Source organism: Apium graveolens, chromosome 8 (assembly GCF_009905375.1).
Source record: "Apium graveolens cultivar Ventura chromosome 8, ASM990537v1, whole genome shotgun sequence".
Taxonomy (NCBI): Eukaryota; Viridiplantae; Streptophyta; class Magnoliopsida; order Apiales; family Apiaceae; genus Apium; species Apium graveolens.
In genome coordinates this window covers 155,055,150-155,080,884 of record NC_133654.1, presented here as the reverse complement: position 1 = coordinate 155,080,884, position 25,735 = coordinate 155,055,150, and the positions used below count along the sequence as shown (strand labels likewise).

General features: G+C 33.9%; 1 protein-coding gene across 1 annotated transcript; it reads right to left on the bottom strand.

The window, feature by feature from the left end:
• Window positions 1–11,988: 11,988 nt before the first annotated feature.
• LOC141678659 (putative peroxidase 61) lies at window positions 11,989–13,567 on the bottom strand. Its single transcript, XM_074485008.1, has 4 exons — window positions 13,274–13,567; window positions 12,908–13,093; window positions 12,652–12,811; window positions 11,989–12,504 (listed from the first exon to the last, which is right to left on the bottom strand). The coding sequence occupies exons 1-4, from the start codon at window positions 13,544–13,546 to the stop codon at window positions 12,077–12,079; spliced, it is 1,047 nt and encodes a 348-aa protein (XP_074341109.1). The 5' UTR covers window positions 13,547–13,567; the 3' UTR covers window positions 11,989–12,076.
• Window positions 13,568–25,735: the final 12,168 nt, after the last annotated feature.

The following is a 25,735-nucleotide window of genomic DNA, read 5'->3' as shown; positions in this document are numbered from 1 at the left end:
TCACGATCATTTTAATACTAACAAAACCCTAATGTTTATATTAAGTTGTTTAGATGCCTTCCAATATGTCCAATGCGTTGATATAATTGACAAATGTTATCTACCTTATTGAATCATGTTTTATGAGTAAAGCCAAAGCCGAACTAAAATGTTATGAAATTTGGATCTTGGCTCACTACAAAGTATATAGAAGATATTCTTTCCAAATTAATAGTTAGGGATATTAATTTGATAAAAATAGTGGGAGATATATATTTTGAATATATATGAATAATCACTTAAACATAATTTAATAATCATCTGTAGACTAATTTATCTTATGCATTTGAAACATTGTAGATATCAAATGGCAACTAATTCAAACAATTCTCTGTGCGATCAGTCCTTGAGAAGGACAAGCTGACAGGAACAAACTTCCTTGACTGGCAGAGGAACTTGAGGATTGTTCTCAAACAAGAGTGCAAGCTCCATGTAATAGATATCCCTCGCCCTGCACCTCTCACTGAAGGAGCATCCCGTGCTCAACATTATGTTTATCAGAAACATATCGATGATGACGCGGATGTTCAATGTCTCATCTTAGCAACCATGAGTGCTGAACTTCAGAAATAATATGAGAATATGGATTCTTATGATATGATTGAGCACCTTAAACGTATGTTTGAAGGACAGGCTCGTCATGAGAGTTTTAATACTTTCAAATTGTTGCATGCATGTAAGGAGGGAGACTGTGATCCGGTTGGACCGCATGTTCTAAGGATGATAGGGAATATTGAGTACCTTGCCAAATTGGGTGCCCTAATTGCTCAGGAGCACTAGATTGATCTAATTTTGTAATCTTTAAACAACAGCTATTCTCAATTTGTGATGAATTACAATATGAATAAGATAGATAAAACCCCCACCGAATTGTTGGCTATGTTGAAAACTGCTGAGACCAATGTTTAGAAGGCGTCCCCTCCTCCCATGTTGATGGTGAATAAAGGGAATACCAAAGGAAAGGATAAATGGAAAGGCAAGAGGAAGATGGGATCTAAATCTAATGTCAATCTGAAACCTGATCCGACCAAGGCTTTGAAGCCTAAAGGTGGTGTTCCAAAGGTTGGTGATTGTTACTATTACAAGAAATCAGGTCATTGGAACAGGAACTATCATGCTTATCTGGAGGATTCGAAGAAGAAGAAGGATGTTGTTGCTTCTTCTGAATCAGGTATTTATGTTATAGAAGTCAATTTGTCTACTTCTACATCTTGGGTATTAGATACTGGATGTGGTTCTCATATTTGTATAAATGTGCAGGAACTGTAGGGAAGTAGGACATTGGCGAAAGGAGAAGTCGACCAACGAGTTGGAAATGGAGCAAAGGTTGCTGCTTTAGCTGTAGGGACTTATCATTTATCATTGCCCACTGGGCTTGTTTTAGAACTAGATAACTATTTTTACGTGCCTGTAATTTGCAGAAACATTATTTCGGTTTCTTTTTTAGATAAGAAAGTTTTTTCATTTTTGATTCAGAACAATAGTTGTTCCTTTTCATTCAATAATGTTACCTATGGGGTTGCACGTTTGTTTAATGGTTTATATGTTCTTGATTTAGATACTCATGTCTATAACATAAATAATGATAATAAACATATTAAGATGAAAGACTCAAATTAAACATACATTTGGCATTGTCGTTTAAGTCACATAAATGAGAAACGCATTTCCAAATTACATCAAGATGAACTTGGACAAGTTTGATTTTGAATCATACGAAGAATACAAATCTTGTCTCATTGACAAAATGGTTAAAGCTCCTTTTACCAGACAAGGTGAAAGGGCCACCGAATGATTAGGACTTGTACATAGTGATGTCTGTGATCCAATGCGTACGATGTCAAGAGGTGGCTTTTACTACTTCATTACATTTAATGACAATTTCAGTAGATATGGATATGTATATCTTTTAAAGAACAAATCTGATTCTTTTGAAAAGTTCAAAGAATATAAGGCCGCAGTGGAAAAGCAAACAGGGAAAAGTATAAAAGTTCTATGATCAGATCATGGAGGAGAATACATAAGCCTCGAGTTTAAAGGTTTCTTGAAGGAGTGTGGTATCGTATCACAGCTTACGTCTCCTAGAATGCCTCAATGGAATGGAGTTTCTAAGAGGAGAAATCGTACCTTGTTGGACATGGTGTGATTGATGATGAGTCTAGCATATCTTCCAATAAGTTTCCGGGGTTATGCTCTAGAAACAGCTGCATATACACTAAACCAAGTTCCAACTAAATCGGTTCAAAAGACTCCATATGAGATATGGACTGAGAAATGTCACAGCATGTCTTTTATTAAAGTATGGGATGCGAAGCGTTTGTGAAATGCTTGGTGTCTGACAAGCTGGGATCAAAATTGGATAAATGTTATTTTATGGGATATCCTGAAGAAACTAAAGGGTATAGTTTCTATAATCCTACCGAGAATAAAGTGTTTGTTGCTCGAACCGCTGTATTTCTTGAAAGAGAATTACTTTCCAAGAAAATTAGTGGGAGGACTATAGATCTCGATGCAGATCGAGTTGTACAAAATAACATTGAACCAGGGTTGGAAAGTGGGCAGGAAGTATATCAGGATGTTCCTGTTCTGGAAACACAGGTTGTTCATAGATCTAGTAGGGCTCGTCATGAGCCAGAGAGATATTATGGATTTCTCTTGACTCAAGATGATGATGCAATGCTCATAGACAATGATGAGCCTCTTACCTACCAAGAAGCTATGAACAGTCCAGACTCCGAGAGAAGGCTAGATGCCATGAAATCCGAAATGGAATCCATGTATCAAAATAAAGTATGGACTTTTGTTAATCCACCTGAAGCGGTAAAACCTATAAGGTGCAAGTATGTTTTCAAGAAGAAAACTAACATGGATGGTAAAGTACAGACCTATAAAGCGCGATTAGTGGAAAAAGGTTTCAAACAAATTCATGGTATACACTATGATGAGACCTTTTCACGAGTTGCTATGGTCAAGTCCATCAGGATTTTGCTAGCATTACTTCAACTATGAGATTTGGCAAATGGATGTCAACTTAAATGGGAGCCTTGAAGAGGATGTATACATGATACAACCTGAGGGTTTTGTCAATCCAAAGTTTGCTAAGATGGTCTATAAGTTGCTTTGATCTATTTATGGATTGAAGTAAGCCTCAAGGAGATGGAATCGTCATTTTGATGAAACAGTCAAAGAATTTGGTTTTATTCAAAATGAAGATGAACCATGTGTTTACAAGAAGGTTAGTGGGAGCCATTTGGCATTGCCAGTACTATATGTAGATGACATATTACTAATAGGGAATGACATACCTTCTCTATAAGTTGTTAAGACTTGGTTGGGAAATAGTTTCTTCATGAAGGACTTAGGCGATGCTACCTATCTATTAGGGATCAAGATCAATAGAGATAGATCAAGGAAATTAATCGGCCTAAGTCATAGTAGATACATTGATAAGGTATTACATCATTTGCAAGAGGCAAAAAGAGGATATGTCCCAATGTCTCATGGGATATTGATCTCAAAAGACAACTGCCCTAAATCATTAGATGATAAGGGTCGTATGAGCAAAGTTCCATATGCTTCGGCAATTAGATTTATAATGTATGCGATGATATGTACTCGTCCTGATGTTTCGTATGCCTTGAGCATGATGGGCAAATACCAGTCTAATCCAGGTGAGGGTCATTGGACAACTGGCAAGAATATTCTTAAGTACTTGAAGATGACTAAAGATTCATTATTGGTGTATGGAGGAGATGAGAAGCTGGTTGTAAAGGGTTACATTGACGCCCGCTTCCAGACAGATAGAGACGATTCAGTATCTCAGTCAGGTTTTGTGTTTTGCCTTAATGGAGGCGCTGTAAGCTGGAAGAGTTTAAAGCAAGAGACAGTAGCTGATTCTACAATAGAAGCTGAGTATATTGCTGCCAGTGAAGCAGCCAAGGAGGTTGTTTGGAAATGGAAATTCATAACGGGTCTTGGTGTGGTTCCATCGATCACAGATCCAGTTAATCTTTACTGTGATAATAATGGAGCCATCGCGCAGGCTAAAGAACCAAGGTCCCATTCCCGGGAAAAGCATATAATTAGAAGATATTACCTTCTTGAGAGATTAATGAAAGAGGAGATATACATATATGTAAAGTGCATACTGATGATAATGTTTCAGACCCACTCACTAAGGCTTTGTCGCAGCAAAAGCACGAAGGTTATACTTGTTCCATGGGTATTAGATGCATAGGTGATTGGCTCTAGTGCAAGTGGGAGATTGTTAGTGTTTGTGCCCTAGAGACAACACTATTATGTTTATATTATGAAACATTTGGATTATCAATTATGATTTTATGGATTATTCTTTAGTAATTTATTATATCTTTATTTTCTGCGATAAAAGGTTAGATTAATAAATGTCCTTGGAATATGATATGTAAATCTATATCTCTAAGTACGTAACTTAGAAATAAGATAGTGAGAATAGTATTGATATTCCTAAAGGTCCCTAGTCAAGTATTATCGTTAAGGGACGATAATAAATACGTTGAGACTAGTGTGTTTGTTGACTGATGATCACATCTCATTGATCATAGGTATGGTGATACTAAAGTCAAAACACGGGCACATGTATTAAATACATGGTGCTGGATTGACCCATTGTGAGATACTACATATTTAAAGTGTCATAAGTTAGCCTCACGATGATAATGATGTATTGGTCCTTTGACCTGAAATCATTATATTTCTATATGAGAATTAATATACTTTGATACTATTGAAAGTTATCCTTGACCGGGTAATAATAAAAGTAGACATTGGGTATATTATGAATCGTATGAGAAATATGAATGAACTAGATAGGATTTAACCCTCCTTTATTAAAGGAGTGATATTATTGGCCTCTTGATTGAGTAAGACTATAAAATGCATGGTCGTGCTCAAATACTGATTTGTTTAATAGTTTACTCATTGATCAAGGAAAGAAGGATTAAACGTTAAAAGAGAATGACGCAATGCCTGCCTCGAGTTTGATCAATAATATAAGGATAAAGGGATTATATTACATTAAACATTATTCATGAAAGGTTTAATTGAATAACCAATTATTATTATTACTTAGGGAGCAATGATGTATTACTAGATGCCACTCATTGTTTATAATTTTATTATTAGAAGATAAAATTATTGTGAACATAATAATAACCTAAAGGGTCACACACAAAGAACGTTTAAAACCGAGTGTTATTTAAATTATGAATTTAAATATTTTATTAATTCGAATTTAATTATTAAATTAATTAAGTGAGACTTGATTAATTATATATATATATATATTAGAATTCGAATTTAATAATAATATAAACCCAAAATGAGAATGGGTCATTTTAGAAGCCCATTAGATTTATGGTTATGCCTTAATCCTCTCTCCCTATATATACATTAAGATGTATATTTTTAGGGTTTAGAAAAAATATCACATTTTTCTAGAAAACCCTAGCAGCTGCTCTACATCTTAGAGAGGATAGAGAGAGAGATAGATAGAGAGAGAGAGAGAGAGGAAACCAAATCAGCTAGTACCGGCTCTGGTGATCGTAGGATGATCGGACGTTCGTGTGGATACCTTGGAGAGCAGATCTTCGAAAGGAGGGCTGTTGTGTTGGTTTATCAAGATCAGAACGTTCATCATAATAGAAAGGAAAACTTTATTAAGGTAAACATCTAATCTTCGAATTAAATGTCTTGTTTCGCATGAATCCTGCATTTGGGGTTTCATTTTTCATATTTATTTTTGATTTTTCTATTGCGTTTGTATCACGAATCCCAACAGGAACTTCGGGTTTGAGTCCTCCAAATCATATTCTTTGTCGACAAGGGATAAGTCATTCAGCAACTTCTAAAAACTGTCATAGATCTCAGTTAAGGATTCATTGTCGCTTGAGTCAAAGTACTCTTATTCTTAAGTAAGTACTGTCCTCCTGTTATTCTTGATAGCAGTTGTACCTTGACACTTTACTTCTAAAACATCCCATATCTTTTTTGTTGTCTTACATCCAGTGACTCTATTAGACATAACACTATCAAGACTACTATGTAGGATGTGTCTGACCTTAGCATCCTTCATGATAGATGAGATATCTTCAGAAGAGTAGTCCTTCCTATCTTTGTCTATCATCTTCTCTGGTTCTTCTGCAACCGAGACAATTACCTTCATTAGTTTGTAAGGACCATCATAGATCCTATTCAGATATTTAGGATCTGTGGCTTCCAAGCACATGGCCATCATGACTTTCCAGATTCGATTTTCATGCACTTTTAGGATGGGCACCTTGATTGCTTCATACCTACTCATGTTGCTGCTTATCTGTGATATGGTTGCGGGTTGTGGCTTCAAATCCAGATTCTGTGTTACTTCTTCTCATTTGTCTGACATGGTTGATTAATCTTCAGATCTTAAAATATTTGTATGTTAACAGCAAGCTCTGATACCAATTTTTAGGCCCTTAATTAACTGTAGGGGGTGAATACAGTTAATATAATCAATTCGATAAAACTTCTACAGAATCAACAGTTTTTATATTATTTGATAAAGACTAATTACACATGTACTCTCTCGAAAGGATGAACAAATATTCTTGAGAGCTGCTAGGTTATGCGAAAGATATAACAATGTCACAATGCTTATAGTATGAACCTAATCTGTGCTTTATATAAAGCATGACTACCAATGCATAAGGAATCTTATTCTAATAACAACAAGGAAACCTATACAATTGCTTCTGAGATAAAGTCCTTCACCGACTTGAATTCCTGTTTCCTTTTTCTCCTCAAAGATCAACTGATGTGACAAATACTGATTTCATCATCCGTTGACATCATCATCTGTTGATATTATTATCCATCGAATATGAACATCCGTCGATGCAATCATCATCATCTTTCGATGCTTGTAATCATCTGTCGATACTTGTAACTATCATCCGTCTATGTTAGTAATTATCATCCGTCGATGCTTTCGATAGTTTCTGTTTGATATTATTAATTGCTCCTAACAGATGACATCTTACTCATTGGAAATAATGTTAAGATGTTGTCTTTAATAAATGCATGGTTGTTCAAACAATTTGAAATAAAGGACTTAGGTGGAGCAGCATACATCCTTGGGATCAAAGTTATAAGGGATCGCAAGAAAAGGATGTTGGATTTATCTCAAGATCCCTACAAAGATGACGTATTAGCTCGTTCTAACATGCATGACTTCAAGAAGGGTAATTTACCTTTTAGACATGGAGTTTCTCTATCAAAGAGTCAGTGCCCTTCAACACCTAAGGAGATAGAGAACATGAAGGCAGTTCTTTATGCTTCGGCATGTGGAAGCCTAATGTATGCTATGTTATGTACGAGGCCTGATATCTGTTTTGCCGTGGGCATGGTTAGCTGATACCAGTAAACCCCAGTCGAAGAATATTGGAATATAGTAAAAACAATACTCAAGTACCTGCATAGGACTAAGGAGTATATGTTAGTTTACAAGTCCTCGGAATGTTGCCTCTGGGATATACCGATTCAGATTTCTAGACATATAAGAATAAGAAAAGTCCACCTCGGGATGTGTTTTTATTTTGGGAGGTGGAGCCATAATATGGAGGAGTATGAATCAGAAATGCATTGCAGACTCAACCATGGAAGCCGAGTATAGGGCAGCCTCTGGGGCAGCCAAAGAGGCTCTATGGTTCAGAAACTTCCTGCTAGATTTGGATGTAGTTCCTAATTTTCCACGGAAAATCATGATTTATTGTGATAATACTGGTGATGTGGAGAATACCAAGGAGCCACGGGCCCATAAGGCAGCAAAACACATAATGCGTAAGTATCACCTCATACGGCAGTTCGTTAAGAGAGGAGATTTTATTGTGGCTGATATAAAATCAAAGGATAACCAGGCAGATCCTTTCACGAAGATCTTACCAGCTAAGCTTTTCAGGAGCACGTGGAAGCGATAGGAGTCAAATACTTGGTCACATAGTTATATATTTAGTAGTGGATTGCTTGTAATAAACATTGATATACTCAAAGAATATTTGGTAGGAGATTGTTAAGGTTTATACTGAACTATTCGTTTGAAGTATATACTATTATAATAATCATTTAAGAATCTTGAATGCATGTTTTCACATTGTCTGTATATTATATATTGTAAACAATCTAGTATCAAATGGGATAGCAGAAGATTAGATTGCTAAACTCCTTATATAATATAAAAAGGTTCATAGTCTAAGTGGTGTTAGAAAAACCACTAGAACGGGTGAAGTATTATTTAAAAATAATATGTCTTGACTATTGAATAATACTTGTATACTTTGTGTATATTGAACGGGATCAAAATAGTAGAATAATTGTTTTTTATTCTGATAATAAAGAAGAATTAAGATTCTATAATATTATTATTTCTTAGGTTCTTAATCTGGATATAGTGATTGACACTTTTATTTAATGCACATGCCTTGATTCATAGTAATATATTTTAAATTGTGAATTTATATATTGGGCAATGACACTATATACAGAGTGGGATATTAACTATAAAAGAAAACCGTGTCCGAAAAATAAATTCGGGTGATGATGTCCTCTTGAAAGCTCATAAAGATAATTATGCTTTAGTCCTGCATGCATAATTTTTCTTGCATAATTATAAGGTTGAGTGGATGATCAAGGATAAAAGATATTGATTAAATTAAATGTCAGAAATTAATTTAATTAATGGACATGCGATATCTTAAACATGAGAAATTTAATAAGCAATTAATATGGGAGCCGAATTAAATGATTAATTTACGGAATTAGGAAAGGTAGTGCAAATATTAATTCTTTAGTGGATTAGATTAATATTTAATGACATTGGGCTTCGCCCAAAATGTCATTGGAAGGCCCAACCTAATGGTCAATGATCCCTACTGTAATCAGATCCTAGGGTTTGAGAGAGGCATCCGTTTTTCTCAAGGAGTTAGCTAGGGTTTTGGATTTTTGGAGCTTTAAGGAGATGTACACCTTGGAAGATCGAAGCCCACACTTCGTCCAAGGAGAATCAGGGAATACAGTAGAAGACGTGGACTTGAATCGCTTGCATCGTAGTGATTAAGGTTAATATTTTGTTCGTACTCTTTTAGATATATCATAAAAAGCAGGGTCAATATTCTATTGTTCCAATAGGATTCAAGATAGCCTTCTTCAAATTATTCATCTGTGATCATTATCAGGAGTCAATGGATTATCGGCAACGCTTTTTGGATCCGTAGTCCATACATATTTGCAAATTTTTTAACTTACAATATAATTTATTAATTTTACATGATGGGTGCATCATGCATGTGTGTCTTATTATAGAAATTTTAAAGTGGCTAATTGCTGTAATTTTAAGTTTTAGACGAGAGGTCTGTGATGTAATTTTAAGTTTTAGACGAGAGGTCTGTGATGTAATTTTAAGTTTGAACTTTTGTTCTCTTCAAGAAACTCCTACTAGTATTTTAACAAAACCAGTGGTTTTACTAGTACTTCTTAGTAGTATTTAGTCCCATATTGATGTTTGAATTTTTTAAAAAATATTTATGAATGATCCAATCGTACGGATGTCAAGATCTGTATATATTAGTGATATAACAAAACTTTCTGAAAAAAATTAGTTTAATTAGTTTGCAATTTTAACAGTCAACCAATGGTTTGACTAGTAATTATTACTAGTATTTAGTCTCATGTTGATATTTCGATCTTTTAAAAAAAAATTATGAATGATCCAACCTTATTGATGTCAAGATCTATATATATTACTGCTATGCAAAAAAAAATTAGAAAAAAATATTTTTTTTGGTTTGCAATTTTAACAGTCAACCAGTGATTACTAGTACTTCTCACTAGTGTCTAGCTCCGTATTGATATTTTCATTTTCTTAAAAAATAGTTATGAATGATCCAACAGTACGATGTCAAGAATCATATATATTAGTGATATGAAAAGTTTTTCAGGAAGAATATAAATTTATTTGGTTTGCCATTTTAATCGTCAACCCGTGGTTTCTTACTAGTATTAAGTCTCATGTCGATGTTTTGATTTTCTTTAAAATCTTTATGAATGATCTAACCATACAAATGTCAAGATCCATATGTATTAGTACTATGACAAAATTTTCAGAAAAAAATAAATTTATTGGTTTTGTTATTTTAACAGTCTAACTAGTGCCTAGTCCCATGTTGATGTTTCGATCATTTTAAAAATATTTATGAATGATCCAATTGTACAGATGTCAAAATCAACATATATTAGTGATATGCAAAAAAAAATATAATTTTTTTTGATTTGCTATTTTAACAGTCAACCAGTGGTGACTAGTACTTTTTACTAGTGTTTAGTTCCATATTGATGTTTTGATTTTTTTAAAAAATAGTTTTGAATGATTCAACCATACATATGTTAACACACACAGATATATATATATATATATATATATATATATATTAGTTATATGAAAAAAATTTCAAAAAAAAAGTAATTGATTTACTATTTTAACAGTCAACCGGTGGTAAGACTAATACTTCTTACCGGTGTTTAGTTCCATGTTGATGTTTTGATTTTTTTTTAAATTACTTATGAATGATACAATTATGTAGATTTTAACATTTATATATTTTAGTGATATGACAAAATTTTCAAAAAATAAATAAATTAATTTGTTTGCTATTTTAACAATCAATTAGTAGTTTGACTAGTATTACTTATCGATGTTAAGTTTTATATCCGAACTTTTGATTGTTTAAAAAAAAATATTTATGAATGATCCAACCGTACGGATGTCAACATCATTATATAAGTGTGATGCCAAAATTTTCATAAAAATATAAATTAATTGGTTTGCAATTTTAACAATCAACCAATCAACCATTGATTTAACTAGTGAATGAAGCACATAGGCGTGGAACTCTTGTAATTTTTTCATAACTTTTCAATTATTTTAAACAAATATTTAAATTTTAAAATATTATCAGACACAAAAAATCAAAATTCTCCCATAATATATATTTTACGTCACCATGAATATTTGTACATGTGATTAATGTGTTCCTTGCATATAAAAATATACTTTTTATAATATATAGCACTATTGAAATTTTTAAGTATTTATTGTATTTTTTCGTTTACTAAATACAACCGCTTGTAATCATTTTAATCAAATCAACCGATTTCGGTTGAATTGTTTTTTTACATTTGGCTGTTTCTTTTTTGCCATTTTAGCGAATTCACACAAAAAGAGTGGGAAAATATCCCGCCATTTGGTAAGGCTAAATTCGACCGCTAGCGGTTGAATTTAAGAGCACAAAATAATTCAGTTGGCGGAAAAATTTCTTCTATTTTTCGATAGGATCAAATTCAACCGCATAAAAAATTCGGTTGTATTTATTACTAAATTCAACCGTGCAATTTCAACCGGATTTAAATTCAATTGTTGGCAGTTATATTTAGTCGTGCCAAATTTTTCAACCGAAATTGGTGAAATTTAGTCCGGTTAAATTTGTGCAGTTAAATTTTGGCTTATTTTCTAGTGCATGAGCTAATTGTACAGCAGATTGGCAGTTATAGTACGGGCCAAAGGGCCTCTTTAGTCTTTACCGGAGTCTTTAAGTCTTAACTCGTGAAGTGTTTGGGAATCTAGTCGAGCTCTTTGAAATAAATCTTTCCCTTAGATTATAAGGTATATATCGATATACGTGATGTTTTATAGAGCTGAAAAAGTAAAAACTATTGACGGTGTTTTCTCTTTTGATCTATGATTCCTGATGATTGCAAGATTAATTCAATCTATTTATGCTATGACGTGGAAATAAAGGTGTTAAAATGGTTTTGTTGCAAATTATAATTACAAAGAGAGTAACTTTTATTTGATGTCATTATTATTACTTTTATTTTGCATCAAATTCACAATATAAATAACTATAAGCCGAAGGTAGGATTACAAGTTATTATTGAGGTAAATAATTAAAACACTGGCTAGGAAAACAGCCTATGACTTGTTTCTGACTCGACAGTTTCTGCGTATTTCTCCCTTTTTTCCTGTCAACACTTGAATGCCTCCCATTCGTGTTATTGATAAAGCAAAACCCCTCCGAAAGTCCTCAAAATAATTTGCATATTGGTCTGTCAATTCATTAGTGTCACTGCCGTAGAGCAGCTGCTGATCAACTCCAAGAAGAGATTTATTTGCTAGCACTCTTTTGTAGTATGTATTGTTGAATCTGTAGTTTTTGGCATTGTCTGGATTAAGAAACACGAGCTGCTGGCTTTGTCTCTTTTTATTGATCAACGGGCATGTCTTTTGTAAATCTTTTAGTAGAGATTTATTCATTGTTGGATCTGGTTTTCCTGTTTTGTTGAAGTTATAGAGACGATCAAGAATGTAGGAGCAATGTGTGCTGCCCATTGTGTGCCCTCCTGAAATCACAAATTTATGAGTACCTTCCAGAGGAGCTAGTACGTATACTACATATAGACTTAAAAGGCCTCTTCATAGCAAGCATTATGGGAAATGATAATTGATTTGGCATTACAATTATCTGAAAGTTATAATTGATTACGTACCCAAAAGTGTAGACATGTCTTGAACATCTAGTCCCTTGGATTTGAAAAATTCAAGAGCTGCTTGCCAGGAAATGGAGGGTGAAGGAAGGTTTACCGAAGCTGAATTTGATTCGAATCCATCTCTTCTTCCCAACAGAACAGGGTAAGACGGTGCACCTGACTGCATATATATTAAGGATTAACAGGAATGACAAAAATCGTTAGAAGATTAATGACAGATATGCAATTGGAATAAAAGAGAAAAGGACGGACGTACCAAACGCAGAGCATCTCTAGTTGCAAGATGGAGAATATCTGCACATGAAACTGCACGGGGACAACGTGCCTCCAACACTCTCTTGATGATGTCGATGACCACGTATACTCCGGGACCAACCCCTGAGTTTTGTGGTGCTGTTTTCTCTGACTGGGGGCCATCTAAGAGAATGGATGCATCACACCCCTGAAATTCACATACAGTACTAGTTACAACTTACAATATATATGTATACAAACATAAAGCCGGGAACTGCAACGTACCACGTACAGAACATAAGTTGTTTTTTTTAATTGTAGCCTAAGGATCAGGTTTGAATGGGAACTCAGAGAAATAAATGTTAGAGAGAGAGAGAGAGGTGCATACAGTGACCATGCAATCAGTGTAGAGGAGCTTAAGGAGCTTAGGAGCGATAGCAGGATTGTTATCCCAGAATCTCTTGACTTGGAATTGCACAAACGACTCCACGTTTGCACAGGTATTAAGTTTTTTGTAGTAGTGCCTCACCAATGGTGGATCTGCTGGGGGAAGCAGCCCCGTCGCTGCCTCCACTGGAACAGTAACTATATCCAAGCTCAACATGATGATCAATGCAACTCCTAAAATAGAGATATACACAAACCCTCCTCTCCTCATCATCCACCCACCCTGCAGCTAGCAATAGATTGATGTGTTTAGTTAAGGCCACCAGTCTACTCTTTATATATAGACCCTTGTCTTGTTCTCCAGCTTGGCCTTCGATGAAATCATGTTGGGCTGGAAATTACTGATTAAAATTTAAGAAATTGCAAAAGTCGGCATTTACATGTAGTTTTCAAGCTAGCTTGGATAGAAATTGCTTAGGGTATGGCACTTGTGAAGGATTTGTCAAGTGGCGGGCGCACATGCAGATGATGCATAGGCGCTCTCAACAAGCATCGAAAGTCGCTACATGCATGCCATTCGTGCATCTCAAGGTACACCCTGTTTTACAAGTTCAACAAGGTACAGTACCATGGAATCTGTACGATCTATACAAACAATACTATAATAAACAGAAATTATAATTTAGTTCAACTATTATTCTCTAATTTTGTTTATTAAAAAATAAAAAATAGTGTTATATATTCGTTAAACTAAATTATACTACTCTCCATAGTCCATCTATCTTACTAAATTACGAACACAATTTATCCAATTATTAAATATAAATAAATAGTGTTATATATCCGTTAAACTAATAAATTGTTAAAGTACTAGACATAATCTACTTATCCTACTAAACTACGATCATGTTTTCCTTTAATTTGAATTATAAATTTATAATTATTATATATTTATATAAATATTTTAAAATTATAATATGACGGGATAAAAAAAATGTAAACATTAACGGGAACCCGTGCATCGCATGGGATTTAAACTAGTTTTATTAATTAATAGTACAAATGCCGGTTTTTCATTGAAACCCTGTCAATTTTGAATCTTAATTTAATTAATTTATTTAAGGAAAATGCTTGGTGTACAGAATTTTATACAAAAAATTGTACAAAGTGACATGTTTTAGGTTTTTAATTGGAATGAGCCCTTTATTCACATTAACCATGACTAGGTGTGCGTTTGGGAAATCTTAAAATAAATAATTTATGATTTAAAATACATAAGTGATTTATAAGTAATAAGTAGATAAAATCTTATAAGTTATATAAGTGTTGGGATAATTTACTTATAAATCAGATTTTTTTTACTTAAATGAACTAAATTAAATAATTTTTAAATATATTTTTCTTAATTCGTGAATTTTAAATTTAAATAATATTTACAAACATATATTTTAAAATAAAAATTAATAAAAAGGAGAAAAATCAAAATAAATTGATAAAAAGTACGTCGTTACTAATATTCAACTTATCGGCTTATAAGTTGTAAATTCAACTTATAAATTGGGTCAACAAACACTTGTCGATAAATACTTACGGATTTATAAGTAAATACGCACCTTATTCGAGAGGCTACTCCTTTAAAGGTAAAGGTAAGATGGGTCATCCGACCCTCCTTAAATTTTTAGTTTAGTTAAATATATATATTTAAATTATATAAAACTTAAAAATGGTCCCCTTATTTTTGTAAGAAAACTGTCCTCTTTAATTTTTGCTAGAAAAATTGCCCTTACTTAAAATTTTTTCACTGGGGGCAAAATTTATTTATAAAAATTATACTTTTTTGTTTTGAAAATTAAGAGTTACAAATGAAAATAAAAATAGTTAGGATTAAATATTAAACGAGCGTTTCTAATCAACACCACTTTAACACCATTTAAAGTTAGTTTGATAAATATTGTAATTGATTATCAATTGCGAGAGATAAATGAGTATGTTGATAGATACAATCTGAATTTGATTTCATACCTGTTGTGCAAGACATGCCTGTACATAATAAGACTAAGTCATTTTGACAACCCTAAGGATAAATTGTATGATAATCTAAATTTCTATTTTATAATTGTATTTGTTGAGTCTATAAAAATGTTAAGCAGATTAGACTGGAGAATTTTTCCGTGAACAACCTTCAAGCTAAGGAATAAATTCTGGAAGAAAATCAAATCTTGATCATACCTCAGAGAGAAGTGTAACAGCTTGGATTTGAATAACATTGTTCTAGGAAAAATGTTCTAAGTCAGATTTCGACAAGTAACAGATCAAGGGATATCGAGAAGTCCAAAATAAAATATCGAGAATTCCCAAGAGATATCGAAAAGTCAATATGCATGTAAAGATCTCATATATCGACAAGTCAAAATGTCTATATATAGAACTGAAGATATCGATAAGTCATTTCTTCATGTAGAGATCTAAAGACATCGACAAGCCAAATCTCATGTAGAGAACTAGAGATATCGACAAGTCAAAAGTCTATGTAGAGAACTGGAGATATCGACAAGTCATTCTACATGTAGAAACTAAAGACCTCGATAAGTCAAAGACATATGTAGAGAACTCATGATATCGATAAATATTATACTTATCGATATGTGACATCTCTATAGAATAAAAGGGATCTCGATAAACTAGGTCATAATTCAACATTCAGACAAAGTTAATAGTCAAGATTATAAGTCAACAAACAATTTTATCACTGAATTGGAAAGACTACAAATGCAGTTTGAAGAATTCAAGATGAAGGGCCAAAATTCACTGGACAAAGGAGGGTCACAGACGACAAGATTCTGGACATATTTGCTAACGCTGGAAATGAAAATAGACAAGATAGATTTAGAAAATGTGTTAGTACATTTTAGTACAAGTTTTGTGAACCCGTATTTTTGGTCTATAACGCATGCACGGGTCTTTAGTTTAGAAGTAGCAAACAGATCTAGAAAAATATTTTGAATTCCTCTCAAGATTTGTAACTGAGTTCTTATTTTGAAGTCTGGGTTCGTTGACAGATCAAAGATAAGACGCTACAACTGTGGTGAACTAGGTCACTTTGCCACCGAGTGTAGAAATCCAAAGAAGGTCAAGAAAGATCAAACTTATTTGAAATTAGAAGCAAAGTATGAAGCACTCTTGAGAAAGCAACAGGGAAAGGCTTATATTGCAGAAGGCAAAAGTTGGGATGCTATAGATGATGAGGATGACTGTGAAGAATATGAGAATTATGCTCTCATGGCTGTAGAACAAGGAAAATCATCTGCATCCTAATCAGAGGTACCTATTCTAATTACAACTGATTTAAATGCCAGTCAATATAAAGAAACTGTTGATAAAATGAGTTTAGAGATTTTTCATATCCACACAAGCATGATGGCAGCTACTGAGGAAGTGAGTAGGCTGTTAAAAAATTAATAAGAAGATTGAGATTGAGAAACATGAGCTAGAACTGCAGCTTGTTGGTCTTGAAACAGTCAAGCAAGAAAATGAGTACCTCAAGAATAAGCTTAAGTGTGCTGGAGAAGTAGAGGCAGTGTTGAGAGAAAGAATTGAGAAAAATGATTTGAAGCTCAAGTCATTCAAGAATGCATCTCAGTTGATTGGGTAGTATCAGGAGAAAAATAAACCATGTGCTAACATATATATTAGTTTGGACTATGAGTCTTTGAACATTCACAAGAAGAATAAAGTTGACAAAGGGAAAGAAATTGTGAACCGAGATGTTCCAGTAATGTTAAAGTATGTAAATGCACCTTTATTTAAAGCATGTGAAATAAATTTCAGTGAAGTTGAGTTGAGTTGGTCATCAAGCAAGAAATTATGGATAAAGATAATGAAAAGAATGATGCAGAAATCACACATGTTACTGAATGTGAAAAGAAGCCCATAGTAAGCCAAACTACAAAGACACCAACAAAGGAGACCAAAATTAAAAACATAAGGAAAAAGAAAAAGAACGGAAATGGAAAAATAGGTGTAAATAATAGCGACAATTATGCCTATATTGCAGATGCTCCAAAGAAGCAATGTCAGAAATATAGCTCACCAAATCACCTAACTCGCCTTAATGTTGCCAGTGAGCCAAAATTTGGAGCATGCAAGTATAATGAGGCACTGGATGAAGATCCCTATTCTTTATGTGATAAGTTTGATTGCATCCCTTGCAATATGAAGGTTATGACAAGCTGTCATAAATTGAGGAAAGATCTTAAGGAAGTCAATCTTGGATCTGTAATTAAAAAGGATAATTCTGATCAAACTATGAATGCTGTTCTTTTTGAATATTCAAATTATACTTCTACAATTTCTGTGGAAAAAACTGCCCAATACTGCTTGGGTAGCTAAACACACTTAATCCTCATTGTGTGCAGGGCAAGAAGAATAAAATCATATGGATCATTGACAGTGGATGTTCCAGACATATGACAAGTGATAGAGCCTTGTTATCACAATTTGAGGAGATGGTTGGCCCGTTGGTGACTTTTAGAGACAACAACAAAGGATTCACAATATGATATGGCAAGTTGATTTCTGGTAATATTATCATTGATGATGTAGCACTAGTTGACGATCTTGAATTAAAACTACTAAGTGTAAGTCAATTTACTGACAAGGTTTTGAAGGTCAAATTTGATAAAGAAGATTGCTCAATAATCAGCAAGAAAACTGGTGAAGTTGCTTTGAAAGGATTAAGGAAAAAAAGCTTATTTATTGTAGATTTAAATTCAGCAATTAAGGATAAAATTTGTTGCTTCTACACCAAGGCATCCAGTAAACAAAGCAAACTATGGCACAAAAAACTCTCTCACTTGAATTACAAGGCAATAAATACTATGGTAAAAAGAGAATTGGTAAGAGACATGCCAGCTTTGGAGTTTGCTCAAGAAGAGGTCTGTGAAGCTTGTCAAAAAGAAAAAAAATGAAAAGGTCCAGTCATAAGAGCAAAACTATAAATTCTATAAGTGCTCCATTACAGCTCACTCACATGGACCTGTTTTGACAAGTTAATGTCTTATCTATATCCAGAAAGAAATATGCATTGGTGATGGTGGATGACTACTCAAGATACACTTGGGTGGAATTTATGTATTAAAAGAATGAAACTCCACACATCATCATTGAACACATAAAGAAAGTTGAGAAGTAGGTTGAACATCAAATTATGTCAAACGATTGAGGAGTGATAATGGTATAGAATTCAAGAATGTAGCTTTAAGTGAATTTTGCAAAGACAAGGGCATTGTTCAAGAGTTCTTAGCTGCAAGAATACCTCAGCAAAATGGTGTGGTTGAAAGGAAGAATAAAACTCTATTTGAGGCTGTAAGAACAATGCTGCAAGATGCCAATATACAAACAAGTTTTTGGGAAAAAGCTATCAACACTGCATGTTACACAAAAACATATATCTAATCAACAAAAACCTTGGCAAGTCACCTTACTCAATTTTATCAAAAAGAAAGCCTACTATCGAGAATTTGCATGTGTTTGGAAGCAAATGCTTTGTGCTCAAAGACAACTCTGAATATGTTGGAAAATTTGACTTTGAAGTATTTGAAGCTATTTTTTTGGGATATTCAATGGAAAGAACTGCCTATAGAGTTTACGTGTAAGAGCAAAAGAAAATTATGGAAAGCACATATATGATATTTGTGATGACAAGTGTCCAGGCTTGGAATGCCTTGATAAAAATGAAGCTGAAGCCCTGACGTTTGAAAATCTAAATATTGATAGTGATTCTGAAGATGATGCTGAGGTCAATACAAGCAATAGAATGGAGGAAAAATTAAATAAACCAGTGAATTGTAAAAATGAGATTTCATCTCAAGATAGAAGCACACCTGAATTTGATGGAACAAACTCAGGGGGAGAAGAAAATGTCAGTTCTGCAAGTCATGCCAATAATGGAGAAAATAAAAATAATTCTAGTCAACAAGATCATACCATAAAATGGGATAGAAGTCACACAAGAGATGTTATAATTGGTGATCTAAATGCTGGAGTAAGGACTAGAAGTGCCACTGTAAAAGAATGCTTTCATGCATGCTTTCTATCTCAAATTGAGCGTAAGAAAACTGAAGGGGCTCGACTTGATCCTGATTGGATAACTGCTATGCAAGAAGAGCTAAATCAGTTTGAAATAAATAAAGTTTGGGAATTGATTCCTGCACCAAGAAATAGAAGCATTATTCGAAAAAAATGGGTGTATAAGATCAAGTTGGGTGAAAATGGAATTGTGACAAGGATTAAAACAAGATTGGTTGACAAAAGCTGCTCACAAGAAGAAGGAATTGACTATGATGAAATTTTTACTCCAGTTACAAAGCTTGAAGCAATAAGAATTTTTCTTGCATTTGCTTCACATTCTAATTTCAAGTTATATCAAATGGATGTGAAAATTACATTTCTTAATGGTGAATTAGAAGAAGAAGTCTATGTGCAACAACCACATGGCTTTGAAGATCCAAAATTTTCAAACTATGTGTATAAACTGTTAAAGGCTCTTTAGGGATTGAAGCAAGCACCTAGAGCATGGTATGACACACTGTCGGAATTTCTACTCAAACGTGAAAATTGATACGAATCTATTCTACAAGCAGTATGGTAATGACATTATCTTAGTTCAAATCTATGTGAATAATATCATTTTTGGTTCTACTAATGAAAAGCTATGTCAAAGATTCTCAAGACTCATGCAAAGTGAATATGAGATGAGCATGATGCAAGAGCTAAGTTACTTCCTTGGCCTTCAAGTTAGTCAAAGGAATAATAGCATATTTATCAGTCAAACAAAGTGTGTCAAAGATCTGTTGAAGAAATTTAGAATGCTTGACTTCTTACCTGCATCAACACCTATGTCTACAGCTACCAAGTTGGATGATGATAAGAAAGGAAAAAGTATAGACGTATCAGGTTATAGAGGAATGATTGAATCTTTGTTGTACTTAAATGCTAGTAAACCAAACATCATGTTTGCAACATGTATGTGTGCTAGATTTCAAGCAAATCCTAAAGAATCACATTTGATAGCTGTCAAGAGGATTTTTAGATATTTCAAGGGAATGACAAAATTGGGATTGTATCCTAAGGGAATTGGTTTTTAAGCTGTTGGATACACATATGCAGATTTTGCTGAATGCAGGATAGACAAAAAAAGTACAAGTAGAAACTGTCAATTCTTTCGCCAAAGACTTGTATCTTGGTATAGTAAGAAACAACAATCTATGTCAACTTTCATAGCTGAAGCTGAATACATAGCTACTGGAAGTTGTTGTGCTCAAGTGCTTTGGATTAGAAACCAACTGATGGACTGTGGCCTAGTGTTACAAAAGATTCCAATCATGTGTGACAGTACTAGTGTAATATCTATTATGGCTAATCCAGCTAATCTTTCTAGAACTAAGCACATTGACGTAAGGTACCATTTTATTAGAGAACATGCTGCAAATGATACTATTGAGCTTATTTTTGTTCCAACAGAAAAAAATTAGCTGATATTTTCACTAAATCTTTGGATGAAGCAACTTTCACTAGACTTCTAGGTGAAATTGTTATATGTTAAATTCTTTATCCAAAAGGCAACTCAGCTAATGTATTGCAGCAGATTAGTTCCTGATAAATCAAAATTATTTTGATTTAATTAGGAATTAACTGAAATATGATTTATAAATATTTAAGAATTCTCTATATAGTTATTTTTCTAAAATAAAATTTAACTTGAAATTTTTTTAATTCCAAGAAAAGTTGTCTAAATGTTGATTTACATTTTCATTATATGAAATTTATATAAGGCACAGTTGAGTAACAACAAACGTATGTAGAGAACTGAGTTATCGATAAGTCTAAATGACTTCTCGATAGGTCATTTTGAGACTTCTCGATAGATTTCTCGATAAGTCTTTTCCATGACTTCTTGATGGACTTCCCGACAAGCCTCTTTGTGACTTCTCGATAAGTATTATAGAGATCTCGGTATACTTATCAATATGGAGTTGTCTACAGGTTCAAATTTTAGACTTCTCGATAACTCAGAAATGGAATCATTTAATTTAATAAATTATTTCAGTAAAATACTTTTGATATAAAATAAATCTAGTTTTATGTTGATCTATTCAATACAAATTAGAATAATTCAGTCCAATAAGGACAAAATTGGTATTTGTACAACATCTCGATCAGTCACTATCTAGTTCTCGATAAGAGTCAAGAAAGTGACATTTCGACATGAGTTCTCTATAATCCATATGAATTGTCTACATATAAATACCAACTGTTCATTCTTTACTTGTCGACAAGTCACATCTCTATTCTTTAAATACCCATACATCTCGACATAACCCCTTTTTACGCTTTCGAGATCTTAATTGACTTCATTTCTGCAAATTTTCACCATTCCCCATCGTTTCAAGCTTTTTCTTTCTCAAAACACTTATCCATTCAAACTCAAACTCTTCCATAGATGCCAACAACGTTAGAGCTTTTATCCCTAAGGAAGGAACCAATTACTTAGAATTTGTTGATGTAAATCAAGCACCTGACAATTTCAAATTCTTTGTCAAGTTTATTTGTGATCATATCTTTCAGGGGCCTTGAATGCAAATCATGTACTGTATCTGGATGTACTGAATGAGTTTTGGAACACTGTAGTTGTCAATACTATAGTTCATGACAACCAAACAGTATCTCTTGTGGTTAATTGTACAATTCAAGGTGTAGTTGTTGAGTTCAATGCAGATGACATCAACAAGCACTGGGCATCACTTCAGAAGATCTAGTTAAATCTCCTACTACTCAAGAGTTGGATGAATTCATGGAATTCGTCAATTATAGTGAGAAAATAGATAGGGCTAGGCTCAACAAGAAAGATCTGAGAAGGGAGTGGTCATTTTTCTTTGACTCAATAGTGAGGGCTTTCATATGCATGAAGAATGGTTATGACAATATCTCCTGTGTGGTCCAAAAGCTCATCTACTCAATGGCCTACAACAAACACCTCAATGTAGGAAGCTTGATCCTAGAAGAACTGAGCACAAGGCTAACCATGCCTTTGGTAAGTACAGGTAATGAAATCTTCTTTTCTAGATTTATAATGTCCACTTTAAATTATAAAGTAGCTGACACTCACATGCTTGATGGTATAGATAGAAATCAAATAGGCAATTGTAAATAGGTGTCCAAAATCTTATTTGGTTCACTAATTATAAAGAATCAGGTTCAGGTTAGGCTAAATATAACTGACTTTATGTTGGAAAAATTTAGAACTTATCTTTATCTTATGTCTGACATATGGAGCAATACAAATTCTAGTTCAGCTATGGCACCTGGTCCCGTAATAGCACAAATGCAGAAACACAAACAGGTGCCTACCACAGCTGCAACCCTTTCTTCACAAATTCTAGAAATTCGTAAACCAACTGCTTCATCCTCCCAAAAGGATGAAGTTAGTAAAAAGAAAAGGAAGAAGCAAAACATAGCAGTTGTAACTGAGAGTGGAGGAACAACAAATTGAGTCACCATTAGTCATAAAACCAAAGAAGGCTAAGAAAACTGAGTTGACCACTTAGATAACCACCTATGCATCTTTTAAAAAAGATGAAGTTGTAACAAAGGGGAAAAAATAGAATCTAGTGTCAACTTCTCAAAGGGTGTCACTATTGAATCAAACATTCTCCTCAATGTACCCTATAAAGAGTCTACACCCCGTCTTGAGCCTTTTCAAGAGGGTGAAAAAGTCATGTGGTTGGCACACACACAGAGCGCACATCATTTGAAACTCCCTCATCCATTCAGGGGGAGTTGCCAACAATCACTACTAAGCTCACTCATCTAATTTCAATAATTTATTCAACTTATAATAAGGGGTTTGAATCTTCTTCCCAAACCCTGCCAAAATCATGTGACACGGTTCAAGAAACTGTGTTCACCACTCAGGCTTAATATCTGGATGGTGAGAGGCTATATATTGAGGTAGACCTTGATGACACCATCAAACACACAGAGGTTTCATCAATTTTTACTGAAGACCCTGTGCAGGTTCCTAATGCACCTTCATATGCAAAATAGTCTTTATAGACTGCAAGGTTTGAGAGTAGTACTTTTGAGGGGGAGCTACTCAAACCGTCTCCAATTCAATTGGAGGTTTTCATGCAAAAAAAACTCCCCTGATAACCCTAGGTAAAATTGCTTTGTCAACTGAAGCTGGGAGTTTAATTGCCAATGATCCAGTTATTGAATAGGCAAGTATTCAAGCACATTCAAGTGCGAGTTCCATGTAAGAGGAACAAGGGTTTGAGGCCATGGTACATGATAATATCCTGGTCAAATCCTCTCCAATTCCAATGGAGGTTCACTCTACTAGTGAACAACACACTGTCACAACCACAGTTCACACTATGAGTCCAACTGTGACACCTGTCATAGGAACAGTTTCACCATCTATCATATCCACTTCAAACACTTCAAACCAACCATCAACCTCAACAGATATCAACCAACCTTCTACTTCAACACAACCTTCACACCTCATGTCACAATGGCTGCAAGATACTCAAGCTCAACCCATAATAGTCAATGATTTACTAGTTGATCAGCTTGCAGGCCTAGCAAACATCACTCAACAACTCCTTAAAACTGATATGTCTAACAATGACGATCAGACAATTTTGCTGTCATACAAGGAAGATGTTGAAGACCAGCAAGCCAAAATTGTAGATGAAGCTGAGCAAGATGGTAATATAGATGCATGGTTGTCCAAGGATTACAGTGTTGACATGAAGGAGGCCTTCGTCAAATTTAGAGAAGAGTATGTCACCATCTTGGGAAGCAATGCCAAGGTCCTCGCTCCTCAAGAAGTCTATGATGCCATTACAGAAGTTTATAAACCATAATTGAAAGCCTTTCATCAAATTGGAAGAGCAACAAAGAAAAATCTGGATGGACATCAGACTGAAGTCAAGAAAATGATTAATAAAAGGATTAATGAAAGGAAATATGCTAAGGAGATTGAAATGTTTGAGCAAAGATCAAATAAACTGAAGGCAGGGTGGTTGAGCAAGGTATCTAAAGATGGAAGGTTTCTGAACATTAAGAAAAATAGATTTTTAAAATACAGTATTCATCTTTTCAACAATTACTCCTTAGTTGAATGGATCAAACTAGTCGAAGTTGTAAGAGGGACTGAGATCGTTGAAGAAATTGAAGTACTAGTCAAACTGAAGGACCTAATTAGAAAGGAGCCTACTTATGAAAAATTTATATTATCTTTGTAACTTAACACTTGATGTAACTATAAGATGTATGAAATGTACTTTTTAAAATTTCCAGCCTTACTGTATTTGATTTCGGCTTGGGGTTAGTCTTGTTATCGGGCATTTTTGTGACAAGTAATCTTCTCAAAAAATTGGGGAAGATTATTTTTCAAGACATGCCTGTACATAACAAGACTAAGTCACTTTGACAACCCTAAGGATAAGTTGCATGATAATCTAAATTTTTATTTTGTAATTGTATTTCTTGAATCTATTAAAATATTAAGCATATTAGAATGGAGGATTTTTCTGTGAACAGCCTTCAAGCTAAGGAATAAACTCTGGAAGAAGATCAAATCATGATCATGCTTTAGAGAGAAGTATAGCAGCTTGGATTTGAATAACACTGTTCTAGAAAAAATGTTCTAACAGAGATATCGACAAGTAACAAATCAAGGGATATCGAGAAGTATGTCAAGAAGTCCAAAATGACTTATTGAGAAATCCCAAGAGATATTGACAAGTCAATATGCATATAGCGATCTTAGATATCGACAAGTCAAAATGTCTAAATAGAAAACTGGAGATATCGACAAGTCATTTCTTCATGTAGAGATCTAGAGATATCGACAAGCCAAATCCTCATGTAGAGTACTAGAGATATCGACAAGTCAAAAGCCTATGTAGAGAATTAGAGATATCGACAAGTCATTCTACATGTAGAAAACTGGAGACATCGACAAGTCAATGACACATGTAGAGAACTCAAGATATCGATAAGTCATTATACTTATATTTATGCAATATCTCTACAGAATAAAAAAGATCTCAACAAACTATCTCATAATTCAGATTGCAGACAAAGTTAATATTCAAGATTATCAGTCAACAAACAATTCTATCACTGAATTGGAAAGACTACAAATGTAGCTTGAAGAATTCAAGATGAAGGGTCAAGATACACTGGACAAAGGAGGGTCATAGACCTACAAGATTCCGCACAAATTTGCTAACACCGGTAATAGAAATAGACAAGATAGCTCTAGAAAATATGTTAGTACATTTTAGTGCAAGTTTTGTGAACCCGTGCTGTCAGTCTATAAAGCATGCATGGGTCCTTAGTTTAGAAGTATCAAACAGATTTAGAAAATTATCTTGAATTCTCTCTCAAGATT